The 25,400-nt window shown below is 41.7% G+C and overlaps 1 protein-coding gene across 4 annotated transcripts in view; it reads right to left on the bottom strand.

Annotated features, from left to right (window-relative positions):
• npas3 (neuronal PAS domain protein 3) overlaps positions 1-25,400 on the bottom strand; it is a 307,791-nt gene that overhangs the window by 279,624 nt on the left and 2,767 nt on the right. The window contains exon 1 of one of the 4 annotated variants that reach the window (XM_019263217.2): positions 22,914-23,979. The exons of 2 other annotated variants lie outside the window; for them this stretch is intronic. In XM_019263217.2, the coding sequence (XP_019118762.2) occupies positions 22,914-22,963 (50 nt within the window). In that variant the 5' untranslated portion in view covers positions 22,964-23,979. Of the gene's footprint in view, positions 1-22,913; positions 23,980-25,400 lie in introns of those variants that run through there. One more of the 4 variants, XM_019263218.2, reaches the window with a different exon arrangement.

Genomic DNA, 25,400 nt, shown 5'->3' with positions numbered 1-25,400 from the left:
GGGGCGGGGGGGGGGGGGGGGGCCGGGGAGAAATGGGGGCGGGGGGGGGGGGGGGTCGCCCAGGGCGCAAATGTGGCCAGGACCGGCGCTGATTCTGGTTATCAACTGTTTCTCGGACACAACAACAGATTTCAACATAGTAAATTTGGGAAATTGTGACAGATATTGTTTTCTGATGTTTTATCGACCAAAATATTGAACGATTCATTGAGAAAATAATCATAACCTGCAGCCTGAACTTCATGCTGATAAGAAAAAAAAATGAAGAACTTTAGTGACGAGTTTGTGACGAAACATTCCTTTAACTGGTGATAGTTCTTTGTACAACTAGAGAGCCTCTTGAAGAAGACCATTGTTTTTCTGAGTATGTCTGGTTCTATATTTTGTACAAGCAAATAAGGATGAAAGCCATTTTAAATTATTTATTTTCACTGAAATATATGTGTAATTCTTTTATTTCAGATTTTGGAACACTGGTGCCCATGTAACTATTTTTTCTCAGTAATAGAGAACAAACAAACACTCCAAACGAAAATACTGTCATCAAAATTAAACACAATATATAAATACAAGATTAACAAATGAGTTTGTGTAATCCTGTACATGTTTAACGCTCACACACACACACACACACACACACACACACACACACACACACACACACACTCTCAGCCTGCAGAGTGAGCAGCAGTATTGATCGCAGACACCAGAGGACGTTTCAATAAGTTATTAAGAATTAAAAATTGACAAGAGAAGCTGATCAAATATCTCAGGCTCTCTTTCTCCTTCCATGTTTTTTATATTCCTGTTGCTCTTTCCCGTCTCTGCACATCTTAAATTCCTTCTTTCTTTTCTGTTTGCTTTCCCTCCTCTCTCTCTCTTTCTTTGTGTCTCTCTCAGCGATGTGAACCGAATGAGGTCCAGTGTAGAGAAGACAGGAGAAAGTGGACAACAACTGCTGCAGCACACACACACGCACACACACACACACACACCTTACATGTCTTACTTTATGTGCAGAAAATCTTGTAAAAGTTGTGCACATGCAGCAGGAAAAGCAACGTGTAGGGATCAAATATGAAAGATAAAGAGAAAGGATGATCAAATCAGACAGACAGAGAGGATATGGATTAAAAATATACTTTCTGGAAAGTTCCTGGAAGTGAATTCAGGCTGATGAAACAAAAGAATAAACAAACACATCTCAGAAAGCTGGAAAACTCACAGGAGACAGATTAAATTGTCAGAATCAAAGCAGCAGAAGCCTCCTACACTTCCCATAATGCAACCCGACAGAAAGAAATACAAAAACAAGTTGTACACATATTGTATCTTCATGCGAGAAATCTGTGGAAGTCTCCAGACAGCTAAGCTGTGGCTGTTTGTTTGTTAGCAATACATGATAACATGACGCTAACAACGTCTCACAGACAGTGAAGCCAACACAGGAAGTGCCAAAAACTGCAGTTCCTCTAACGTCCACTTGAGGCTGGCTCCAGAAGTGAGTCAGTCTCCATAAGTCCCCATGTTCAAATGTCCAACTTCACAGCAGAAATAAACATGTTTACAGCCTGGTACAAAAAACTGTTTTGGTCTCTGTAGTTAATTTCCCCGTTCATGACAACTGTACTGAGGGTGACTCTTTGATTGACAGGTGTCTGGTTTCAGTAACGATACATTACTTAAGTTACCTTGCCTTCAGTTGGTTCCAGGCTGGTGAAATATTCAGATTATTCCAGCTTTTAGTTTGAAGGTTCAGTCACATCACGCTTCAGTTTGGTGAATACTTACTAAATATTGTTTGTTTGTTTGGACAGCTCTCCTCTGTCAGAATCTCTGCAACAATCTCAACTATCCATCACGCCGAGACAAGCAGCTGTACGGGGTGTGTGTGTCCACATTATCAGTCTGTGCTGTGAGTCCATCCTCAGTGACACTAAACACCATTCATCACTACAGCAAAGACACTGAGCGAGGGAGGAAGGGAGGGAGGAGGAATGAGAGATGATGGAGGCAAAAAGCAAAATCGAGTGGAGGAGGTCAACGCCTCAGCAGAATCAGAGAGAGAAGCAACTCTGGGGAGAAGAACCGAGATGAGAGGAGGAGGAGGGATGGATGAAGGGAGGAGAAAATTAGTATAACCTCCTCCTCCTCCTCCTCCTCCTCCGAATGAACGTCACAAGTTAACAAACTCATCGCTGTGTTTCAGTTCCAGCCTCCTTAGCTCTGGGGGCTCTTCCTCCTCCCCCTCCTCCTCTTCGGCAGCAGCAGCAGCCGAGCCTTGATATGGTAAACAGGAGGAGGCCCGACACTCCTCGCCGCCTCCTTTGAAGTCATGTGAGGAGCGGATTATACAGCGTTGAGTTGAGATCCGCCTTTAACCCTCTTACATCTCATTTTGTGATTTTATTTCATTTGATAGTTTTATTTTATTTTAAAAGACGAGGATTAGTCTCGTTGAGGCGAGTCATGCTGTGCGGATACTGACAGGAGCAGGAGGAGGAGGAGGAGGAGGAGTAGGAGGAGAGAGAAACGAAAACAGAGGAAACTAAAACTGGAAATAAAATGTAAATAAAGCAAATCAAGAGAGAAAGAACAAACTGAATCCATAAATACATAACTGTCAAACTGCATAATTATTTTCTGTGTATCTTTGGTTTTGTTTGACTTGTGTAATCGAAAATGTAACCACCTACATAAAAAAAGTGTTGTAAAGTCTTGCTGTCATTTCTTTGTTGTAAATCTCCACATGAACGCGGGCACTAAAAAAACAGCTTGTGATGTCACTTCAGGGTGACTTAAAAAAGTGTTCAGACAGAAAGAAAAGCTGTGGATGAGCCGGGCTCTGCTCGAGGTTTCTGCCTCTTAAATGAGGTTTTTCCTTGCCACTGTCACCAAGTGTTTGCTCATGGTGGGAATTGTTGGATCTCTAAATAATATTATTATATCTGGGACAGCGGCACCTGTAGGGGGTGCTATAATGCTGTCTGCCTCGTGTTAACAGCACAATGTTTCCTCCTAAATACTACATGTTGTAAACATTTGAAAGGTTTAGAATAAATACACTTCAGTTTGACATTTAAAAGTAAAATAAATGAGACATTCATTTGAATAAAGAGCTAAATAACAACAGGAAGAAGGAAAGAGAAGGGGCTTTAAAGGAAGACAGGAAATCGAGAGAGGCAGGGAGGGAGGGTGAGAGAAAGGTGAGTGAGGGAGAGACATTAAAGTGTTAAGAAAGAAAGTCTTTTGTTTCTAAATGAAACTAGATGGTGAGCACATGTGAGGAAAACAAATATGCTGCAGAACACACACACACAGATAGTACACACACCCACACACACAGATAGTACACACACACACACAAATAGTACACACACACACACACACACACACACACACGCATGCATGCATGCATGCATGCATACACACTCTGTCGCTCTCTCCAAGTCTTGCCAAGAAGCAGATGCCGGGCTCATCTGGTGAGCTGCGTGGTAACTGTCTAAATATTGACACACACACACACACACACACATATGCGCGCACACACACACACGTCTTAACCCCTCTGTGTTTGAGTTGGCATCGTATCAAGAAAGAATACTTTCTAAACGGAAAAAGAAAAATGAAGTCAGAGAAGAGAGATTTTTACTAAAAATGGATCTATTTTTGAAAATATAGAAACTGTAACACACACAGACACACACACACACATACACACACACACGCCAGAAGGTTGTGCCGTCAGGTGACATCACTTTTATTTTTTAATGTCAAGAAGATAAAAACTGTCTTGAAACACAATCGCTCATTTACAGACACCTTTTATTTTCACCAACGTGATATGTGTGTGTCCGTGTGTGTGTGTGTGTGTGTGTGTGTGTGTGTGTGTGTGCGTGTGTGTGTGTGATGTAGTGCTGCAGGAAGTGGATCAGTCCATCACCGCCTTCACACTCCACAGCTCATACAGCCTCTGGCCACAGCAACACACTGACACACACACACACACTCACACACACACACACACAGTTAATAGAAAATACACAGTGAAGCTGGATACAGACTGCCGCAGTGCTCTCAGTTCAAACTGCAGAGCTCTGATTGGCTTTTCTTTTAAAGTATTGACTTTTCAAAATAAAAGAATCTTCAGTTCTGCTTTCTTTTTCAAACGACATTTGTTCTTGAGATGAAACATTAGATGTCGCCGCAGTCGTATCGTTGGAGGTAAACTGTGTCTGGAAAGCGGCGGGAGCAGGTGAGGAGGTGATAAAGAACATACAGGAAATAACGGAAGTATTTACATCCTGTTTGATCTGTAGGCTACCTGTAGTTTTTAGACCAAGTTCAGATGTATTAATAAACTTTATAAATATAAATATTGTTTTTTTGTTGACAGACTGACCTGGGTTTTGCAGTTAGTGTAGAGCAACTGCAGCTGCGGCCACCTCGATCTCGTGGCGTCATCATTGCCCACGTGCGCACAAATCTAACCAGCATGCTGTGCGGCGATAGTTTCTGGGCAGGCCTCGCCTCAAACGATCCAAAACAGAAACAAACCGGATGAATTATGTAGTCATGAAAACAGAAATCTGTTCCAGACGTGAGAAAAATCTCATTAATATTTGTAATAACAGAAAGAGTCTAAACCACAGCCGGATCGGTAACAAGTGGATAGTGATCATACAACGATAAATACAGTTTTTAAAAATTTGTTCAAAGATGCCGATTTATTTATTCTGCATCTCATTTGAATTCTTGTTTTATGTTCTATTGTTTTTGTGCTTTAAAATTTCATTTCACTGTATTTCATCTCGTGTTTCTTTGCTTAATGCCTGCAGGCTCTGCTCATATTTTTATGTTTTTACGAGATACTTATTTAGTTTCCTTGAATCGATCGCTTGTGAACTTGAAACACTCTCAGTATCGACACCATACTGTCTTTATTGACCTGCACACGACAGTGAATACAGTTATCATCTTGTTTTTCTTCTTGTTTTATGTTCTATTGTTTTTGCTGTTTTAACTCTATTTCGGTGTATTTTCTGCTTTGTGTTTCTTCCCTTAAAGTCTCACATAAAGCACTGTGGCCTTGTTGTAAACTCGCCTTGCCTTTAAATTCTGGAGATCTCGTATTCGATCGATAACTCAGCCTGAGCCGAGGTATCAGAGTCAAAGAGAAAAACGAAAAAAGGAAGGAAGAAGCGGAAGTAAAGGAATTAAGAAAAGAATGAAAAAACTTAAGAAAAAGACACAAAAGGTGGGGATGAACAAACAACAGAAAGAGAGAGAGAGAGAGAGAGAGGAGAAATGTTTCTGCCAAGGAACAAAAGATGGTGAGAGATGAAAAGAAGATGAGACACAAAGAGATGGAGAGAAAGTAAAAGAAGTGGAAGAAGGCGCAAATAAGACGGAAAAGAGTGGAAGCAGGCAGGAAGAGAGATGGATGGACGGAGTGAAAGATAGAGAGAGAGAGAGAGAGAGAGAGAGAGAGAGAGAGGGAGGGAGGAAGAGGAGAAGGAGGAGAAGAAGAAGAGTGGGGTGTATTTAAATGCGAGCCGGTGTTAATGAGTTTGGTCAGAGTGTGGAACAGTCTTTTTAAAGCTGCTATCATTCTCATTAATGTAGTGAATGAGCCGCTGATAGCTGTCATGGACCTCACACTCCAATTAACAACAACATACACACCTATAGGACACACACATACACACACGCACACGGTGAGGTGTGTGCATGTGAGGATGCATATGTTGGTTGGTGTGTCTGAGTGACTGCACTTTGATTTTCTGAAGAAAAAAAAAAAAAAACTTTCTGCAATTTACAATTTCAGCATTTCTGTTTTTTAACGAGCGTCCGCTAAGCTGCGAGATAGAAATGCAAATTCACCTCGACGGGCCGAGGAGCCACGCTGAAAAATTAATGGAATCTTCCTTTAATTTGGCCGACCGAACGGAGGGACCCGTACGCTGCTGGTAAACAGAGGGAGGCAGAGGGTGAAGGAAAGGTGAACAGGAAGAGGGAGACAATGGAGGGTGTGACCACCTTTACGAAATGTTTGCATCAGCTTATTTATGTCTTTTATATTCACTTGTAATATAACTGTTGCAGGTCACGACACACAGCACTTTTTAGATTTACAGAGGAAACCCGCCAAAATAAAATCACAGATATCAACGTATTGATGTATATTTATGGTTCTGGTTATTGATGATGACTTATTATTATTTTCTGTGTTTTGTTTAACTAGGAATGATTTTAAAATAACAGGCGCTCCCAGGCTCTATGAGGATTAAGGATAAAAGGGGCAACTTTATATATGATTCTTATTAAATCACATGAAAATACCACATTTGATGCTCTCTTATTCAGAGCATTAGTTAAATGTTGGTATGGGTCTAAACAGTCCTCATGAGTAAATAGTGACCACACTTGAAAGTCAAACAAAATATTCAAGTAAATGTCAAATTAATTTGATAGCGCCTCTTGTATTAGGTCATTCCTATCACACTGATGCTTTTTCACTTTTCTGATAAGTTTGGTTTGAAATTATTTGACGCCATAAAAAGGGGTTTCACGTCATGATTGACAGCTGAGCCGTGCTCGTAATCTACTACTCTGCAGCCACTGGTTGAACATGACGTCAGTCACAGTGGTGGTTTATTTGTGCAGAACGTAACCGCTTTGAAACAATCATAAAAAAACATCTTTTTATTGCTCCGATTCATCGGCTTTGTCGCTATCTGTGCTCCCTCTCCTCATTCACTGTCTATGTCACTGGAACACTGCTGACCATCTCTCTGTAACCATCGGACACAAACCAAAGGAGACTTTGGGTGTAAATTGCGAGTCAGACTCAGATTTAGAAGCCAGTTCATGAAATAAACAAAGAACACAACAGGTAGAGTATTTCAGGCTGACTGTGGAGCAGTTTGATTGGCCATCGCGGCGTCACGTCCGGTTACGTTTTTCCAAAAGTTGAATCTGGTTCAACCTCTCTGTTGCAGGTTGCTGCATTTTGGATTTGTTTTGGCAGACTTTTTTTTTGTTGTTTTTTAAATGTGAAATGAAACACTAACTATGAAATGTGTTTACATCCCCCTCCGTTTATGAAGGACAAACCATATATATGACAGAAGAAGCTGCCGTAATTTAGCCAAAATGGCGACTCTGCTCTTCTGTAAAGTGATTGTGTTTCTTCTTCTAAGATTTCTGCTCTTCTCGTTCACTGATGAACAGTGTTAAAGAATTCATTACCAAACTGTTTCTTTTCTGTGTGTGTGTGTGTGTGTGTGTGTGTGTGTGTGTATGTGTCCGGGACAATTAAGTATGGCTTCACAGTGATTGATACTCGCTTGGCTTTCAATTTGTTCCACTACAGAGCTCAGAGCGTCACCTCCCCACCTCCCCCCCGCCACACTGACCTCTCTCTCACACATACAGGGAGAAAACACACACACACTTTTACACTTTCAGTGCCACCTTAAACCCTCCACACACATTTGCACCCTGCATAACATCACAGAGACAGACATAAATGGACCTGTTGTGTAAATATTTTATAATATAATTAATCTCTTAAGTGATCAAACTTATGAAATCAAATAATCAAAAATAATAATAAAAAACTGCTTCTTTTAATTCCTCAGACTTCTGGAGATAAAAGCAGCCATGGTTAAACTGCAAAGACAAATTTACATTTTTGTCTTTTACTGCTCGCTTGAGAAGCTGCTACAGTGTCGAATCCGGTGTTGATCTTAATCTTGCATGGAAAGCAGTTTAAAAAAAAAACAGAAAAATGGAAACATCAGCTAAATTAGAGAGCTTCTGTTTGAGCTCGAAAAAAACATTTAATATTTTATTCATGAGATGTGGATCATCTGATGTTCTCTGCAGAAATACTGACAAAAACACAGACCGGAAAGTTTGTTAAACGTGTCGGATTTTGACTCCAAACTAAATGCTTCTCTGCAGAGTTTAACCAAAAAACATCAGCGTTGTTTGGTTTTATCTTCATGAAAACTGACGGTTCATGTAAAACTGAACAATTACAAGCCAACAATCGGTTTGCCTGCACTCACACTCGCTTTGCTTCAGCATGATGAGAAGACTGTTTATCCAAAAGGGTTTCTAATGTCAAATTTAAATCTCTGCTCAGAGAGGGAGGGACCACATATTTATTGGCGTTTACAGTAGCCAATAGCAAGTGTGCATTACACTCCCACTAGCACTATAAGCTAGTGTCGGCATCTACCTTACAACCTCCGAAATCAGCGGTGTCAGTGCATAGCGTGAACTACTCTAAAATATCATGAAGAATATCAAAATAAGAAAAATATGAATGATTTCTCTTTCACTCACAAACCATATGACAGTTCCCTTGTTAGAGGACTGAGACCCTCAGAAGGTCAAATGTCACAGCTGAAACTAAAGAAGGAAACACTGCAGAGTTTGAATAAATTCAAACTTTATTGGAATTCACAGTGTGACGATGAGGAGGCGTCCGGGTGACTCAGATAAGGTCACAGAGACGCAATAAGGATTCACCGCACTGCCTCTGGCCTCTGTGTGTGTGTGCCTAAATGTGTGCATCAATATGTGTCGGCATGTGTGTGTGTAGGTCTGTGTGTGTTTCCATATGCATGTGAATACCTGTATGTGTGTGCAGGACATAATGGCTGAAATCATTTAATGACAAGGGCTGTAGGTGTGTGTGTGTGTGTGTGTGTGTGTGTGTGTGTGTGTGAGGGCAGGAGTCAAGTGGCTGAATAAGTACAGACATCAATAACCGGAGGACACGTGCATGAAATTACACACAGCAGATCCATCATTGAGGCACAACAACAACGACAAGAACAACGATGACGAGGAGGCAGTGCCAAGCAGCCTGAAGGTGACAGAGACACTCGTGTCCCCAAGGTTGAAGGTTCAAATCCCAAAACAGGCACTCAGACTGAAGGGCTGAGCAGAGGAGGGTACTTGTTTATATCAAAATAAATTCCACATATTTAAAAAAACTTTCATGTTTTCAAGCGAAGCCAACACAGAAAGTGTCAAAAACCGCAGTTCCTCAAACATCCACTTGAGTCTGGCTCCAGAAGTGAGTCAGTCTCCATAAGCCCATGTTCAAATGTCCAACTTCACAGCAGAAATAAACATGTTTACAGCCTGGTACAAAAAACTGTTTTGGTCTCTATAGCTCATTTCATTTCAGCTCGTTCATGACAACTGTACTGAGGGTGAATTTATTTATTATTTAACTCACCTGTTCACATTATATTAAGGCTTTGATTGACAGGTGGGTGTCGTCACAGGTGTCTGGTTTCAGTAACCAGCTTTTCTCATCATATTACATTCATAGTATTGCGAGAAGGAGTAAAGTGAGTGATTTCAGTTCAGTTTTATGGATTTACTACGACTACTGCAGTGTGAAATAATGTTTCAGTTTCAGTTTTTCTGAAAAAGAAAGAAAAAAACTTGAATCATCTCAAATTCTGACAGGGTACTGAAAATGACTTGACTGAATTTATAACCATACACACACACATATATAGGATGGATTTAAACTGTGTGTGTGTGTGTGTGCACATATGTGTGAATGGCAACCCACTGAGCATTACACAGTGACATTTGGGAGAAGACTCGACCTCATGCTGATCAGAGACGAGAGCTCTTCAAAGAGCTGTCACACACACACACACACACACACGCACACACACACACACATACACACACACACACACACACACACAGAATAACATGTGAGTGAAACTAAAATACACCGTACCGTACTATACGTAACAGTAATCTGATGAGTCGTTCCATGAGTGCTGATATAGAGAATAACAGCACTGACTCTTTAAACTACATCCATCTTTACAGCTGCTCTAATATTCATTTTACATTTATGTTACATTATTGTTTGTCATCTCAGACTGTAACTGTAAAAACATATTTCTAACAAGTAGTTTAAAGACACACACAAGGATCAACCAGAGCTACGCTGAGCTTCACAACACCTCTTCAGAAACCTGTGGGGGACATTCGTCCAGGTTTTATGCAGTCTGTGGTCAAGGCGGTGTATTTTCCTCAAATGCATCATTTATCCCCCTCACTGAGGTGTCCCTCCTCGCCCTCCCCCTCCTCCCCCTCTCCTCTCTGTCTAACAGAGAATAATCAATAGTCATTTCACCCTCAGGTCTCCTTCCTGCCTACAGGGGCAAAACAGGTGACCGAACAGGGGGGCAAAGAGGAGACGAGAGGGGGTAATGAGAGCGGAGGAGAGGAGATGGGACACAGAGGAGGAGGTGGAGGAATGATGGCTATTTCATACAATACAAAAAAAGTAAAAACACACATGCAAAGGCTGATATCAAACTACGGAGAGAAAAAAAACACGAGCAGCAGATCATCATCATAATACAACACCTGTCCTGGACACACACACACACACACACACACACACAAATTAATTTCCAAATATTCCTCTTGGGGTTGAAGCAACAATATGAGCAGCTGGCTAATCTACATGTTCCTGCACCTGGTTCAACTGCTGGACTCTCACACAGCACGGGACGGGTGACTGTTTGTTTTTATACTTATAAAAATAACATTTACAACTTTTATTATGTTTATTTATTGTCCTTATAATGTTTATGTGTGCCTTTAATTTCCTTGTAAAGTGTTTTACGAGGAAAAGAAAAGAGGAAAAAAAAACAGCTCAGACCTTCAAAAAGCTTCAAATCTTTATTCAGCAAATTCAGTGAATATTGGTTTCATTCAGTCTTTTCAGAAGCTGTTCCTCTTTTCGTACATAAATAAAAAAATAAATAAATCGCATGCCACTGCTCTTAGAAAATAATGAATTACTTACACCGAAAATACACTGCATGCGGTTTGCAATGTGCACTGGTGCGGCTCCGCCGGCCACCAAGCGTTGTGAGAACGCACGAGATCTCGCAAATTCACGCATAATCACGTGATATTGCGGCTGTAGTCTCTTTCACTCCTGCAATGGCATTCCACGCCGCATCTTTTTTTTGGTGTCCTTATAAAAAGGATGTGAGGTGTCATAAATGATTACGCCTGAAAACCCCTCACCTGTTGACTTCAGGTCAGCCCACCCATTATGACGTGTTCTTGTAATGAAACTCAATCCGCGGTGAACACAGAGTATTTTATTTTGAAAATAAACCAGGGTTTTATTTTGTATTTTGTAGCCAATTTCCTTCCCCACACGTTCTGCTCTGTCCGTGAAAAATAGAAGCTCTGCGTCTGTGTTGCGGCCGTGACACAGTGGAACTGGAGACTTGGAGTTGACACAATGACTAAAATTGAAACGTATCGGCTCTGCCGCCGTGTCTGCCATTTTGCATGCAGTGTATTTTAGCAGTTAGAGGACTGACTCCGTCACACCGCAGAGCTCCACTTTGGTGAACTCTGACGTGGATTTGCATCTTTGACCAACAACAAACAGTTTACACAGAGCTGATCTTTGTGGTAACACAGAGAGTTCCCGAGATGGACGGAGATATCTTAGTGATGCGCCAACTCTAACAGACTGTTCATTTTGTAGGTCAGAACTGTGAACTATGAAACAAACAAAAGATTATCACTAATGGATGAGGTGGAAGATGAATGAATGGATGTTCAAGAGATGTTTCATTTCAGGATACACTCCTCGAGAAAACAAAACAGCGCAAGACACAGATTGGGAAAACTTCATAGTATTTATCTGCATTAAGAAGCAGCATCATATATGTCAGTAAACATCAGTAACGTTACCTGAAGAGATTTAAAATTTGTCTACAGTCCCAATTAAACAGAAAATGGTAATTATTATGATCAGTCCCCTTGGTACTACTGACACAGATACCAGCAGAGTGCTTCATTCGACACATGAAGAAGCCATTGGTCTTGCGAACATGCACCCTGAAGTTTTCGTGTTACTCGTATTTTTTACTATTTTATACTATTCCATAGGCGAGTAGTCGCCTTATTTCACAACCTTTTTGTGGCGCGCTGAACCACCGACTCTGCGCCATCGATGTGGTAGTGGTCCAATCATATTAAATTGGAAAATACTTGCAGTGATTGACTGCAAGCAAAAAAACAAACACATATCTTTTTTTCTTGATTGAACATAGCTAGGAGAAGTTTGGATACAACTTGGACCTGAATAATTTCAGTCATTAGCTTCAAAATGGATATCGAGTACAGATACAAAGCCTTACTATTAACTTTCATCAAAAACTAAATAAAAAATGTTCTACCTCATGATGCCATGAATCTCTTGAATAAACTACGATGACTTTTTGTCCCATTAGCAACACTGAACAAAATTCACAAGATTTCAGCTCCATCTTCTCACGAGGCGGTGCTTGAACTGCTAAAACGACGGGAATCATCTTTTTCCATTGACTACAATGGAACCTGCACTTATCCATCCTTCCCCTGGCCATTAACGTCACTACCAGAGATAGGAGAGACATGTTTGTCGAGTCAGAGAAAGAAGGATGAAAAGAAAGTAGTAAGAACTGGGAGAGGGGATGAGGAATGACAAAAGAGGAAGAGAAGAAGAAAGGATAGAAATAATACAAAAGTGGGAAAGAGTAATATAGAGAAGTGTGTGTGTGTGTGTGTGTGTGTGTGTGTGTGTGTGTGTGTTTAACCAATCTAAGGTATAGTATAATTGAAGTGTGTGTTTTCAAGGACAGGTAGATATTGGTCCTGAGGTGGGAAGCTGCAGAGTCAGCAGGTCTGAGCTGATTACATCCTCTGTCTACAAGAGGGGAGAGAAAAGAGGAGAGGAGGAGAAACAATGAGAGGAGAGGAGAGCAAGGGAGGAAAGAGGAGAGGTGAGGAGGTGAGGACACAGAGGAGGAGAGAGGTGTGTTGGTTTTTCAGGTTTTAAAGAAAATCTTATAATTGTGTGATTGTAAAGCTAAAATCTACCGAACATTAAGATTAAAAATATTTGTATATTTTCTCAATGATTGCTTCAGAATGTTGCTAAATGTCCTATCTCAAAAGCAAAGAAATTCTTTTCATTTTAAAAAACGGAACTTCCTCTTTAATTTGATGCCCAATATGTAACATTTGTAGCTTTTTAAACCAGATTTGATCCAACTCTTTAAGTGTATATGTTGAAATTAGAGAACTACGGCAGTAAGTACTCAGAGTACTACATAGAAGTGTATTAATGGAAGTATCCAAACTGAGACTTTGTTAGAACAGACTGACTTAAAGACTCAGGATTCACTGATGAAGCAACTTGTGTGCTACAAAGAAACTATAGAGATGGAAACTGAGAAACATCGTCCATTAGCAAATGTATCAGGCTTAAATAAACTTAATTTCCTAAATTCCCAGTTTAGTTCAGACCAATGACTGTAATACATTCTAATAAATATATATTTGTAATTACAACAACTTCATGTTTCCATGGATGTTTGGCCAGGTTCCAACAACTTCAGTCACTTTTTGTTCGTACAACCAAATGCAACAGCACAGATGCCTTTAAGGAAAGAAACTCAAAAACTTGGTCAGACTTACAAACTAATTAATTTGGAGCTCACCAAGGCCTTTAGAACAGGCCACTTCAGAAAGTTGGGAAGCTTTTTCATCTTCATCAGTCGGTCGTTCTAACCAGAAATCTCACATAACCAAAAGGAGCTTCCAGACAAGCAGCGTTCAGAACAAAAAGGGAAAAGTAAAAGCTGTGAGAGATTGCATAAAAGTTGGAACACTGCTGGTAAACAAAACAAACAAAAAAAAAAAACAGCATTTGTTTATGTAAAACCAAGAAAAATGTTACTAACAACATGTTTGTGCTACTTCCCTGCCCCTGAAAAATGCTTCAGCCGTGTGCAGCATCATTTACATTTTCATACATTTCTCCATCTGGGACAAAAACCAGAGTCTGTGTCAGAGCAGCGTGCAGGAAATTTACACATTGTTATTTGGTAACAACGTACAAACTGCTGCTGCTGCTGCCGAGCCTCAATTGCTGGCCGGAGACATTTTCTATGCATTTTCTTCCCAAAGACAAATGTAAATTCAGTGTGAAAAGGAAAGCAATTTTCACTCAGACATAAACTACAGACACATCAGGCAGCAGTTTTTTTTTCTTCTCTCTCTGATAACCGTGTTTACATGCATGTCTGGACAAAACCAATCTGGTGAAATCACAGAGGGAAGTGGGACCAGAAACTCCACGTTTGAAACAAAACTTGAAGCATCGGGAGACTTTTTTTTTTTTTTTGTATTCAGGCTGTTTAAGCGTCTCGAGCTGTTTCCTAACAACACGTCAGGATCTGGCCGAGCTCAAACACTCCACAAAAACCACCAAACCACCACCCGGCTGCCAAACCCTCAGACCAGCCACTCTCTGGCTCTCTCTCTGTTTCTGTGTCTATGTCTCTCGCTCATCAGAATGGGGTAATGGGACATTTTATTGTGTTATTTTGCCCCTGGGGAGGACGGAGGGGAGGAACGGAGGGAGGAGGGGTGTTTTCAGAGACAAAGCCAACTTTGTGCTTTGTGGTTTTTCTGTTGTTTCTGAAAGTTCGCCAACACTACCACCACCACAGGCTTCTAGTTTTACTTTCTCAGTCTCCCTCCCAAGTTTTTTTCTTTCTCCCCTTGATCTGTCCTCCTCTTTCCCTTTTTTTTTTTAGCAGAGAACTGATTCTGACATTAGACAAAAGTCAGGTGGCTGCATACAACCCACAAAACACATAAATCCTTTAGTAACTTTTAATAAAGGACGTGTAATTAAAACCACATTGTGTAACTTTTCTCTCAAACTAACGTCTGTTAACTCCTGTTGATGCTACACTGACTTGTAATCAGGTGAATGGTGTCTCTGTCATTCGTACGTCTGTTCTCACACTATGTAACTTTGGGCTCCGGGTCAGGAGAAGTACGTAACACTTTACGGCACTAAGTCACACACCACCAACTATTTGACTGATTTTGGTGAAACTGGATCATATTTTATGGAGAAAATGTTTTCTGCTTTTCCCTCTGATGTACTCCGGCTGCTCCACCTCAACTCTCTGTGATTTACAGAGTTGAATTTGAGACCTGAATATAAGCCGCACCAGCTAAATTTTAAAGGAAAAATGACAGTCCAAAATCAAAATCAAAACTAGTGTCTTCTACAGGCGCACAATCTTTCCCCAGGTCTGTCTCACTTTTGCATTTACTGCTAGAGAGTGCCCCCCGGTGGCCTTTAGCCAGTAAATTAGCCGCACCGTCGTATAGGCCGCAGGGTTCAAAGCGCGTGAAAAAAGTAGCGGCTTATAGTCCGAAAATTACGGTAATGTAATCAGAACAAATACACGTGTAGAGCTGTCCATGTTTAACACAGTGGGATCTAACTCTGAAACTAAATAAAAATTGCTAAACATAAAAAGAACATTTTTTTGAAGGTGGCATGATTTTCTAAGATGTTCAAAAATTCCCATCACAACCTCCTGAAGCTTCAAATTGTTTTGTCCAACTAAAAATAATAATTCATCAATATTCTAACAGACTGGAACTAATTTAATTAACGTTTAAATATCCTCATCAATAATAGTTCATGCAAACTTATTCTTATGCTGTTTTTTAAAAATACGATCTGGTGTAAAAATGCAACTAGCCTCCAAACAACTCTTCAAACATCACAAACAACACTCGTACACAGAAGTGGCTTTGGGCGATCAGGCAGGTGTTCCCACCCGCCTGCTTCCTCTGAGACAGTTAACCAAGCACTCCTGCAGGCTTTAAGAGGCTCTTATCCAGCCTGTGGGTGAGTTTGAATCATCATCATCCACTGGTGTGAGCCAGTCAAGTCAATGAGTGATTCCATCATCACATCTTTCACCCATCTCTTATTTTTAGTCCTTCTGGACGTCATTGGGATGAAACGTGTCGTTTTGGGGGACTTACTGAAACAACTGATGATGTTTTTACTGGTCTTACCACGATATGTCAGAATATTTCTTTCTATCTCCCCTGCCTTCACCTCCCCGTCATATAATCCCTCCTCCCTTTTTCTTCCTTGCTGTTTTTAATGTCCACCTCTTTTTGCTCAGTCCTCCTCTCTCCATCATCTCTCCATCATCTTCCTCTCCAGAGCCGCTGTAGTGTACTGATAGTGGGAGCACTTGTGCAGTCGGCTATGAAGTCTGTCCTCCTCTTCCTTCTACCCCCATCTCCTCTCTCTCTCTCTCTCTCTCTCTCTCTCTCTCTCCATCTCTTTCTGTCTCTCTCTCTCTCTCTACCTGGAAATTAATTTGGTCTCCTCCAGATGCCTATCGCCGCTGAAATGCCCCCAGAAATAGATCCACAAACAGCAGCTCAGCCAAAACGCCGTCGCTGCCTGACAGCCTTTAGGAGAAATACACAGACACACACTGCTGGATGGAGGGGGAGGGGAGCAGATGGAGAGATGAATGGAGGGATGGATGTAGGCAGGGAGTAAATGGTGGGAGAATTTAGCGTTGGAGGGAGGAGAAGATGGATGGATGTGAGGAGAAATTAATAGATGGATTATTTAAAAAATGTGTACACTTTATTGCCTAAACAAACCATCAGTTTTTAGATTGATTTCGTTCCTTCCAGGCAGACATTGGTTTCTGTTCATTTCTATGAAAAGTAGCTCACAGAGCCTGGAAACCTGCTGCAGAGAGATAATTCATCACAATAAAAGATTTAATCACCTTTTTTTTCTCCCATCAACGTTGGGGCATCAGCATGTGATGGAGTTACAAGCATGAGCTGTTTCGAAGTCTCGCCTTGATGGTGCATTCATGGACACATCTGAGGTTTGACAGTCAGAAACACAAACAGCACTGGCAGAAAGTAGGTGGATGTTCTAATAGCGTGACCAAGCACCTTACAGAATAAACTCTAGTAAACGTACCAACCATCCTGCCAACAGTAAATATTACTTTTCTTTAAGTATGCTGATATTTCCAGAACCTTAAAGCGAGACCGGGTAACAGTCTTTGATTGCAGAAGAGAGACATATTGATTCTCAAGATCCTCTTGAGTGAGTCTCTTTATTGGTTTGCCTGAGAGTGAGTGGAACTGGACCTCACTTGTCCTGATGAAGTTTTAATTTTGTGATAAGGCTCCTGAAATGTTTTATTATTATTGACCTGCTCAAAGACAGCATAATGGTAGCACAAGTGGGCATAAATTCAGGAATAGGGATGGGAAATGAGGACTCTTATTGGCACACTGGGAACTATTCAACTATTCCTCGAATACCTTTTGGTAAAATTGTGTTGTTTTTTTTGTTTTTACCTTTGTAATGTGATAAATCAATCTTTGGACCTGTAAAAAAAAAAAAAAAAACCTATACAGTCCCCCGTTTGCAAGTTTCAGTCTTCCAAAGTGCCCTCTTTGGTTTCCTTGTTCTCTGCGATGAAACATGTCTAGATAGATTATAGCTGGTAACTAGCCTCAGCAGTGAGGACCGGTCCGCTAATCGCACAGCGCTCTAGGAAATGCTACCTTAACACAGAAAAGAGTGAAAATGAAAATCATGACACAACCGTAGTCCAAAAAACTGACTCAGTAATGTCAGCCATACAGCATTTGTATTTGTTTGTATGTAAAGCTAGCTAATAAAAAGTGTAAGTTAAGTTGTAATGGTGCATTTTAGTGCTTTTGAATTAAAGTTTAATTTGTGAAAGTCAAATAAGATAAGAGAATTATATGACTTCAATCAGCCTTCCCTTGAGTAAAGACCTGCAGAGGCAGATGGATATGCTCCTATGTGTCGTTTGTTTTATTGCTCAAGAAGTGACTAAAGTCACATCATGATTGGGATGGCATCCATTCATAACTTTCTAACATACAGTAATTTTTCGATGCATCCTTGAATGCACCAACAAAACAGTCTCTGCTCTCAACAACGAAACAAAAGAAAAAAGGTTAAAAGGATTCATAGAAATGGAAATTTAGTGAAACCAGTGGTCGCCTTGAAGGGACCGCAGTATAGCTGTACTGATACAAGATTCTATAGTATGAACTTCTGCAGCTTTTCCCTGTTTTATATGATTGGAGATAAAATATCTTTGGGTCTGGGACATCAGCTTGGGCTCTGGGAAATTGTGATAGTGACTATGTTCTGATATTTTATAAAAGTCTACAAAATGAATAACCGTTGATTTGAAGCAGACAAGCAGGTAGGTTGATAATAAGCTGATAAAATCCATCAGTCAAGATCTGAACTGACAGGATTTTTCCGCCAGAAAAAACTGGTTAACCTTTTGTGACAAACTGAAAACTGCAAAGGTTTGGTGTTTTGGCCAACAGTGTTCAAATTCAATCATCCATCTGGAGACCAGAGGGAAAAATGAAACTGAAACACAAACCTTTAACTTGACTAAACTGTTTGACCTCGAAGTACCAGGAAAATTGATGTCACAAAGCCAGAACACAGTTTTTACCTTCTTCAGTGTCGTCTAAAAGGCTCAGGAGGGTTTTGTTTGCTACACATTCGTCAGGAAATACAACAGGTGATTGACATCTCCATCACTTCTTACACCTGACTGAACAAACACATTGCCTCACTGGGCCGTCAACAAGGAAAACACGCTGGCTGTTGTGTAAATTTCCCCTAAAGAGTCCAGTTTCTGCATAAATCTCTTTCAGGAATCCTCAGACAGAAACTGGTTTATCGTCAGTATGAGCCGTAAAAATCACTGCAATCCCTCTGAGAAATTTCAGCACGTTCCATACTCAGCAGGTGAGCAGAAAAGGCCGAGGTGATATCAGATAATAAGTCTCACGCTCGACAGCATGAATTCAACTTCCTCCAGTCAGGTCAGAGCTTCCTGCCTTTTTAGTTCAGGACAAATTAAAGGATAAAACCTCTTTGTAGCAGAATCAGTGAAAGTGAAGGCTGGACAGCAGTGAAGTGTAATTTCAGCTCCATACATTTGACCTCTGACCCTCTGCCTGCTCTCTGCTCTATAACAGTAGACGTATGCAAATAGCCGGCTGTTAATCTGCTGCTCAGAACTGACCTGATGCCTCGGACTGCAGTCATGGTCTGCTGTATATTGTACTCATCTACATGTGGCAAAAAACTGTGTAACAATGTAATGAACAGATCGTACTCATGTCGTTCGCTCTGGACTACATTGTACGTTCACTCAAACATGTAGAATATGAAAATAAAAAAATAAAATATTCATAAATATATTAAAAATATTCACAACTCTGGTTGGACGATTCTTGATGATATAGTTGAAATCACAGAGCAGTGATGTGGAGCTGCTATGTGAGACACACTGGGGGTGACGATGTCAGGGTAGCATCATTGGGCACATTTGAAGGAAAAAGCTGAACTGCTAAACTCAAGACCTGCTCATCAAACACTTCTGACAGCCAGACTACAACATCAAACTTCTATCTGAGATTTTGTTTTTATATAATAATAAGACTGGTGTTTAAAACTACAAACTGTGTTTCACAGTTACGTGTCAAGTTGTTTTCTTTATCCAACAATGAATCTGAACTGACAGCAAATGTTCAATGTCCATTTTTCGGGCAGGTTTTCTATTTCGCAACAACAATCTCTTGAACACAATCACCTATATAATGCCACTTCTTGTGGCAGCAATAAATTCAGCATCACAGTTGAGGACCAGAACAGGAACTTCAGCAGTAAAAGAAGGCATCAGTCACTGGGACTTTGTCAAGACTTTTTATACAAACAATCATAAATCCACCTGATTTTCTATATCTGTTAGCTTTAGCTTGAAAAATAGATTTAGATGTTAACGGAAAGAGAAAAAGAAAAAAACAAATGAACCTGGTCCCAATCATGCAGATAGGCCTGGACCTGAACTGCAGCATCAATTTTGCTGTTTTCTCTTGTTATACTTAATGCTAACAGACTAACAGAGTTCAAACACCAGTCAAAAAGAAATGAAACCAGCTCAGACAGCAGCTGCAGGTCATCTCCAGTCACATATAGTTGAGAACCAGATGGGAAATGACGAGAAATCATCAGATCTGAGTCAGAAAACTCTGAGCTGCAGTGTGAAAGTCACTACAACACGGTCACAGCTGCTGTCTGATGGCCTGCTCTGTTCCTGTGCTGTTTCACTACTTACACACACCTGAGTCCTTCCAAATAATTACAGGACTGCAGAAACACTGAGAAACAAAAAATACAAAAAAACTAATCTGGATTTCAATTTTTACAATATTTACCAAAAGCTCAAGTTTCTACATGTTTCTCAGAGAGAGTGTTTGCATTCCTGTCAGCTGCGGTTCTGTCGGAGCAGGTGTTGTGTCGTTAAACACGAGGACGCCTGACTGAAATAAAAGCAGCGACACGACGAGCAGGCGAGGGCCGGACGACCTCAGCGAGCTGGAACAAAATCATCCGCTGCACCTTTTTCTTCACAACAACAGATGTTAGTGTCCAGGTTACAAAGAAGAAGAAGGCAGGGGGGAAAGGTGTCATGAACAACATCATCTGTTCACGCCGAAGTCAAGTCCTTTCACATCGAAAACAAAACGACGTCCTGTGATGCTTCTTTAGCACGTCTCGCTACGTTCAAAGACAGAATGATGATGATGAGTCCACACAGAAGAAAACACGAGAAATCAATCAGAAATACCTCTCAGCATTATCAGAGCACAACAGAATCACAATGATCTGCGACTGATGCTCAAAAATGCATATTCACACAGAGAGAAAGATTCATATTAAAGGTCTACAAATTAATTGGTGACTCTAAATTGCCTGTAGGTGTGAATGTGAGCGTGAATGATCGTTCGTCTCTGTGTGTCTCAATGTCAGCTGGGATCAGCTTCAGCAGGTAAGCGGTTATTGAAAATAAATGAATCAAATTGATTCCACCATGTCGCCTAGTGTGAACAGAACAGAGTAGAATGTAATAGAAGAGAATATCCAAAAAAATGTGTCCCAATATGTCCAGAAAAGAACAGAAGAGACGCAAACAACAAGTAGATTTATGAAGCTGTGAATTTTGTTACACAGAACAGAATTAAAGGTGTGTGCCTGCTTGTCATCTCTACATCAACAGGTAATGAATAGATCCAGAGGGTCCAAAGACCAACAGGTACAAAAACAAATATGTTGTTTGAAACCACATGTAAATGTAATGAGTATGAAGTATGTAAGTATGACGGCTAAATTAAAAAAAAAGGTGGAAAAAAACAAACAAAACAATGAATCATCCAGGAGACGGCGTCCATCACATTCTGTGCTTAAAGATCAGAGCAGACCCTTTTTTCAAAACAGCGGCTATAACGTCTCACACTGACTGAATCAAACTGAATCTCATCATCAACAGGTGACAAGAAACAAAGAAAGGGTTCCTGTTCAAACGTGTGAACATCTGAACAGAAGTGAATTAAAGGTGTGTGCTCGCTCGTCAACGCTGAATCAACAGGTAACGACAAACATGCAACCCTGTCCTGAACAGACATGCTGTCTGAAATCTGACTGAACCACTGGGATGGAAGAACAGAAAAGAATCTGTTTGCCTCTCAGCACCCACAGACAACACAGAATAGAATAGAATAGAATAGAATAGAATAGAATAGAAGTGTAATAAACTAAGTAAGTTACATCTTGAACAGAAACATGTTTCCAAATCCATTCAAGTCAACAGGTAAAATCAATCAATACCCCTGCAGGTAAACAATGCCCGACCCAACACACAACGAAATACAACAGAACTGAACAGAACAGAAGTCATGTGACTTCTTCTTGCACCTAAATCAGCTAGAGTAGATTTCATTTACAAAACAACCATAAAAGAATATATATAAAAACTGAATCTCTTCATCAACAGGTGACAAACAAATGTGTTCCTGTCCAGATTATTAGTAGAACAACAGGTGTAAACACAAAGATGATGGAACAGAATAGAACAGACAGCAGGTGTAAGTGGAACAAGTTACATTATGAACGAGTTCAAAGTTCATATCCAGCTGATGACCCGCCTGCTCTGAATCAACAGGTGACATCAGTGGATGTTCGCACAGGTAAACAAAGTCATGTGATTCATCCTCACCTCTAAATCAACAGGTGAGAGACAGAAGAGTGCAGACGTGCCGACATGACGTGTCTGGATCTCATCATCATCAACAGGTAACAAGAAAAGAAAAAAAAAAGATGATTGTGTCAAACGTGTGAACAGAACTGAACAGCGCTGAGCAGCATACACATTTCACATTTCCACCTTAATTCCACCTTAACAAATCAGGGCCAGTGAAGCAGCTTTAAAGGTCATGTCCAGTTTGACCTGCACAGGTGAATCCCTCCACAATAAAACTTCCTGTTCATTCCTCTGACACACACACGCACACACACACACACACACACACACACACACACACACACACACCTTGCCTGCTTGAAGCATCAACACTCCAACACTTCCTAAACCTGCACACACACACACACACACACACACACACAACATGTAATATATATAATAATATAATAATAGATATATATATTATATAATATTAATATATATATATAATAATATATATATATATAAAGGTACACACTACACATCACGTGCAGGAAAGGCGAGACCGCGCGAGGCAAAGCGTTCCCCCGAACAGTCAGCCAACCGACCTGTTACCCAGAAGCCACGAGCCTCTCTCTCCACACACACACACGCACGCACACACACGCGCTCGCTCACGCACGCACGCCTCGGCTCTCCTCTGGAAAGGGTGACAGCGTTCCTCCTGACACCTCCAGGCTCACAGTAACAAAACAAGCAACAGAATAACGCAAACCGGGCTGCCGGTCCGTTCAAACCCGCCTGTGTGTGCAGCTGTAAACATGCAGTGAGGAAGAGGAGGAGGAGGAGGAGGAGGAGGAGTGTGTGCGGGAACAAAAATCCAAGCCCCGTTACCGTTCTCTCCGCGTCGGGTCCTGCTGGATGCTCGGCTTGGTGGGCGCCATCTTCCTGCAACAATTATTTGATTTCTTACTTTCTCTTCTTCTTCCCTCTCTCCTCCTCTCCTTCACATTTATTTGGACGCGGAGTCGCGGCGGTGCGCTGCGCCCTGACAGCAATGCGTCATGGTCGGTGTGTTAAGACAAAGCCATGTCCGTGAGTGTGTGTACGTGCGTGTGTGCGTGTGTGTGTGTGTGTGTGTGTGAGAGAGAGAGAGAGCGCGCGCGTGCGTCTCGTGCTTGTCTCTCTCTCCTCCCGCCGCTCAGGAGCGTGGAAACAACGGGCGGTGGAGGCGAAGGCAAGGAGCGGGCTGCAGCAGCAGAGGCATGCCGAGCGGAGTGAGGGGGAAACCCGGGGTGGATGCCTCTCAGATCCCGCTGTCTCTCTCTCTCTCTCCCTCTCTCTCTTCACACAGCTTCGGTTTACAGGAGAATTTCCTGCATGCGCTCCGGAGGAGAGAGAGAAGAAGAAGAAAAAAAAAGAGCCACAACAGGCGCGTCAAATCTTTACATTCTCGCCGCCGCTGCAGCGCCTAGATCCCGGTTCAAATCCCCGCGGCAGAGCGTCGCTGGGCGGTCAAAGTGTCTGTGGTTTCTCGGAGCATTTTTCCCTCCTCTGGCTGCTGACAGGAAAAAAAAAAGGACACCACACATCTCCGGTATTTTCTCCTCCAGCCCCGGCGCAACAACGCCACTCAGTTGCAGTTGGAGTCAGTTTGTGTGTGTGTGCGTGCGTGTGTGTGTGTGTGTGTTTGTGTGTTTTCATTTTTTATTTAATTCTTCCTGTATTACAGGTTGCACCGGGTCTATTATCCAATTTTTAAGCATCACACACACACACACAAAAAAAGAAGAAAAAAAAACCCCAGCGTGCGCAGGGGGTGATGGGTGATTTATTTGGATGGTTGCCCTGTAAATCAGATCTATGCACCTCCACCCCTCGTCCTCCTCCACCCCTCAGTGTGATGATGAACACATCACAGCGAAATGTCAAAATCCAGTCCAAAAAATCCAAAAACTTTTGGAGCTGGTACCTTCTTCTTTTTTTCTTCTTCTTCTTCTCGCTCATGTTTCAATGTTTAAATCTGCGTCGCAGAGAGTTAGTCAAGCCCTGGAACCCTCAAAAAACATCTAAATTATCAGCTCACTTGTTTTAGATTTAAGGCCACTGAAATATCCTTCAGGCTTTGAGGTTTGCACGTCAGCGATGGCTCATTATCCTCCAACAGAAACGGCCGTCTGCTTCTTCTTCTACCTTTTTTTTTTCCCGCCTCAACATTCATTTAAATTCCTCCTTTCTCTTTTTAAATGTATAATTCATTGTGACCTAATCGGTGTGCTGTGTGATTAACCCCCGGGCTGCAGCCCTGGAAGCTGAAAAGCCTCCCTCTCTATACCAATGACCTGTCAAGGTCAAAGGCATGCTGGGTATTCTCCACACAAACACGGGGGTTAGAGGCGCTACTGTGGTGGAAAATAAAGACTGGAGAGGGGGAAACGGCGACCTCCGGCCGACGATCATCACGAGCCCCCCTCGACGCGAGTGCATCCGCGTGGTTCAGAAAAGGCGTCGACGTGTGATCGTGTCTGACAGCAGGCGCGTTGGTTTCGCTCTATAAAGCACGTTTCTCACATCAAAACCGAGCTTTGGATGAAGTGTGGTCGGGTTCTGCTGCATCCCTTGTTGCCGTTTTATCTGACTGTGTAAGAAAGATGATCAGGAGCAGAGACGGTGACAGTTTTTTGGTCACACGAGAGTCCAAAACCTGAAAAGGTCACGGCTTTGACCCCCAGCACACTCACATCACTCAAACGCTGCATTATTTTTTTTTTGCACCACACTTAAATTTGGGGGTCAAAAATAAAGAAAAACGCTGTTTTTTTTTAATTGAAACTTGTTTGTTTCTGAACTGCGGCACCAAACCGGCCTCGCATCTGATTTTTCCCAAACGTAGTCCGGCGTCAGTGAAACTGCAAGCGCTCCGTTCTCTCCGGGGTGAGGTTTGGCTGCTCCTTCCCTCTCTCTCTCTTACCCCCCTCCACCAACCCCGTCTCAGCTCTGCTTACTGAGAGCAGTCAAACGGAGGCGACGTGGATAATGGAGCGTAATGTATAAACATATTAGCTCCCAGCTGTTTGTTGGGGGAAACATTATGTGTGGAGAGAGGGACGCTGGGGCCGATGGAGGCGCGGGATCCAAAAGAATGGGGAGACATTTTTTAAATTATTTTTCAGAGAAACAAACATTTGAAACGAGTTAGAGAACCTTTCTTGGTCAAGTTCACCTTCATAAAAATTAGATCATTCAGGCCCGGCTGTCAAACTGAGGCGGTCTTCGAGGAGTCCTGACGGTTTCCCCGGGGCCGCCAGATGACGACAGGAAGGTTTCACGACACATCAAAGAACGTGTCAGACCTCGCCTCTAATCCTTGTCCTCCCACAT

Source organism: Larimichthys crocea, chromosome V, assembly GCF_000972845.2.
Source record: "Larimichthys crocea isolate SSNF chromosome V, L_crocea_2.0, whole genome shotgun sequence".
NCBI classification, from domain to species: domain Eukaryota; kingdom Metazoa; phylum Chordata; class Actinopteri; family Sciaenidae; genus Larimichthys; species Larimichthys crocea.
This window is presented reverse-complemented; position numbering and strand designations above follow the sequence as displayed.